The sequence below is a fragment of the Grampus griseus genome (genome assembly GCF_964374135.1).
Source record: "Grampus griseus genome assembly, chromosome: 10".
NCBI lineage: Eukaryota > Metazoa > Chordata > Mammalia > Artiodactyla > Delphinidae > Grampus > Grampus griseus.
Window position 1 is genome coordinate 102,475,149 of NC_139004.1, and position 2,625 is coordinate 102,477,773.

A 2,625-nucleotide genomic window follows, 5' to 3' on the forward strand; every position below is an offset into this window, starting at 1 on the left:
TTCAAAGGTTTAAACAATTTATTGTGCCCAATTTATTGTGCCCCAAAAACGGCGACGAGAAAAAAGAGCGCCGCGCGGCCCCGCGCCCCGCGCGATTGCTCGGCGCGCGCCCGGAAACAGGCAGGGCGGGGGCGGGAAGGACTGAGCGGCCTCGCGTCCTCGCGCGCACGCGCGGCGCGGCCTTCAGGGCCCGGTAACCAAGGCGACACCCGTTGCCAAGGGCGAGAGCCAATAGGAGCATCGCCAGGGCCGTTTCAAAAATCTAAAGCAAACAAAAAAACGCTCCCACGCGGGGGATGGGCAGCCCGGTGCGGGCCCGGGTCCCCTGAAGTTGGAGCGCGCACGGCGGCCCGGGCCGGTGCCCCGCGCAAAACCTACGTGCAGTCGGGGTGGAAAAGCGGGCGCCGGTACCCCGCGTTCACTTGCGGCCCTTGGGCACTTTGGGCACGCTGGGCTTGGCCGCCTTCTTCACCTTCTTGCCGCCCGCGGCTGCCGCCTTCTTGGCCTTGCTGCCTTTGTCCTTCTTGGAGGCGGCACCCTTCTTGTGCGAGCGCTTCTCGGGCTGCGGGCCCTTGGCGGGCTTCTTGTCCGCGCGCCGCGCAGGGGCCGCGCTCGGGGCCGCCTTCTTGGCCTTATGCGCAGCAGGCGCCGGGGCGGAGGCGGGCGCTGGAGCTCCGCGCCGCTCCCCGCCGCCCTCCAGCTTCTTGCGGTTGAGCTTGAAGGAACCGTTGGCGCCAGTGCCCTTCACCTGCAGCAGCGTATCGTTCTGCACCAGCGCCTTGATGGAATACTTGAGGTAGGTGCGCCCGTTTTGCTGGTCGAACCATGCCACCTTCTTGGCCTCCGCGTAGATCTTGGCCAGCGACGAGCCGTTGCGCTCGCCCAGTCGGCGGATGGTCTCCACCACCAGCTGGCTGTATTTTCCTGGTTGGTTCTTCTTCTTGCTATTCTTCCTTTTTTTGGACGGGGACAGCGAGGTCGAGCCGCCGGCCTTGGCCGCCTTCTTGGCCGCCCCCTCGGCGGTCGTTAGCGGCAGGGCCTCCTCCAGCTCCACAGACATGGTGGCGAGCGGGTTGGTGGCGGGCGGGGCGCGGAAGCCCGGGGGCCGCGCCGGGAAGAGAAAGGCGAGGGGCCGCGGGGGCGCCGGGGGGCTGGGGGCGCGCGGCGGCTCCAGGCGGGAGCGGCCGCGGCCGTGCCTGGGGCCGGGCGGCAGGGCTGGGGTGGGGGCCGGGCCGGCCGGAGCGGGGGTCCCGAGCCGGGGCCGGCGCGGGGTCGGCCGGAGCGCAGGAGTCCGACGCGAGGTAGCCGAAGCGGGGATCGTCTCGGAGCGGGTTTAGTCGGCCTCGCGAGCGTCGCCGCCTCCGCCAGAGCTCGTTGGGCGTGCGCGCTGGGCTCTGGTGAGGAGGGCGCCCCGCTCTGCTTTTATGGCTCTACGGCGGACCACGTTGAGAACAACAACAGCCTGGTCCGGGGCCAGCGCCAACTTGTGCTTCTTGGAGCCCCTTCCCCGGCCGCTGGCTTCCCAGACCGCGCCTCCCCGGCGCCGCCGCGCCCGCCGCCGTGCGCCCCGGACAGGGCCCGAGCCTGCGGCGTGGCGGAGAGGCGGCCCGCGCCCAGGAAGGGCTCGGCAGAGGGGAACGGAGGGGCGCACCCCAGGCTGCGGGAGCGCGAGAGGAGGGGGGCACCCCATTTAGGGCCGAATAGCGCGGGCCCCCGGGGAGGCCCCGCGGCCCGGAGCTCGGCGGCAGTCAGCCAAGAGTGGTCCACGGGCCCCCGAGGCCAGACCGCGTCCGGGGGGGCCCTGGCCTGCCCGCTAGACGCGCTTTAATTTGTCCGAACTAACACAGGGCACGCCCTCACGCGGTCGGCTAGGGCAGTGTGGAGGGAGCCGGGACGGCTTCGAGGGGGGTCTCCGCCAGAGTGCAAGAGGAGAGCGGATGCTGGCGCCCTCCCCTGCGCGCCCGGGGTCTCCTTACGCCTCGGGGGCCTGGGCAGGACGCGGGAGGCGGCGGAGAAGACCGCAGGTGCTTCTCTGGGGACATTTCCTAGCCGCCGTCCCCCCCCCGCCCCCGCCCCCGCCCCCGCCCCCGCCGCAGATGCTACAAGTGCCCCATTTTATGGTGGGTGAGCAGCCTCCATCATTCCCCCCCAAAGCCAAATGGCGGCTCCGGCTGGGAGAGAGGGGAAGGCCGCGGACTCCGGACGGTTTCCCGGAGAGGATGGGGGAGGGGAGTTGCTCCTCGTTCCGGGCCACACCCCTCCCCCTCCCGTGTGGGGAGCGCAGTTGAGAGCGGGGGCTCCCTCTCCGGGTACCACGCGGAGGCTTGTGCAAATCTGGTGGCCCTGCCGCTGGGTCCAGTATTGGGGGTGCGGAGGAGGCGCTGGACCATCTTTCTCGAAGCCAAAGGAGCCCCCACTTGGGGAGCTGAGGCCACGGGGAGACGCTCCGGGAGGAGGGCGGATCCCTTTGGGGTGAGTGATTTAGGCCCGGATCCTGCGGCCGCGGCCACGGCCACAGCAGGATAAACAGTTCCCTGAGGCCCGAGCATGGAGGAGAGGGGGTGGGACGGGGTGGGGGTTGGACTGGAGCTCCAGGGGTGAGAAGAGGTGCAGCCCGTGAAAGCC

The 2,625-nt window shown here is 70.6% G+C and overlaps 1 protein-coding gene across 1 annotated transcript; it reads right to left on the bottom strand.

Moving 5' to 3' along the window:
• H1-10 (H1.10 linker histone) lies at positions 1–1,384 on the bottom strand. The gene has a single exon (XM_082664931.1). It carries the CDS (start codon positions 1,058–1,060, stop codon positions 419–421), a length of 642 nt encoding a protein of 213 aa, XP_082521057.1. The 5' UTR covers positions 1,061–1,384; the 3' UTR covers positions 1–418.
• Positions 1,385–2,625: the final 1,241 nt, after the last annotated feature.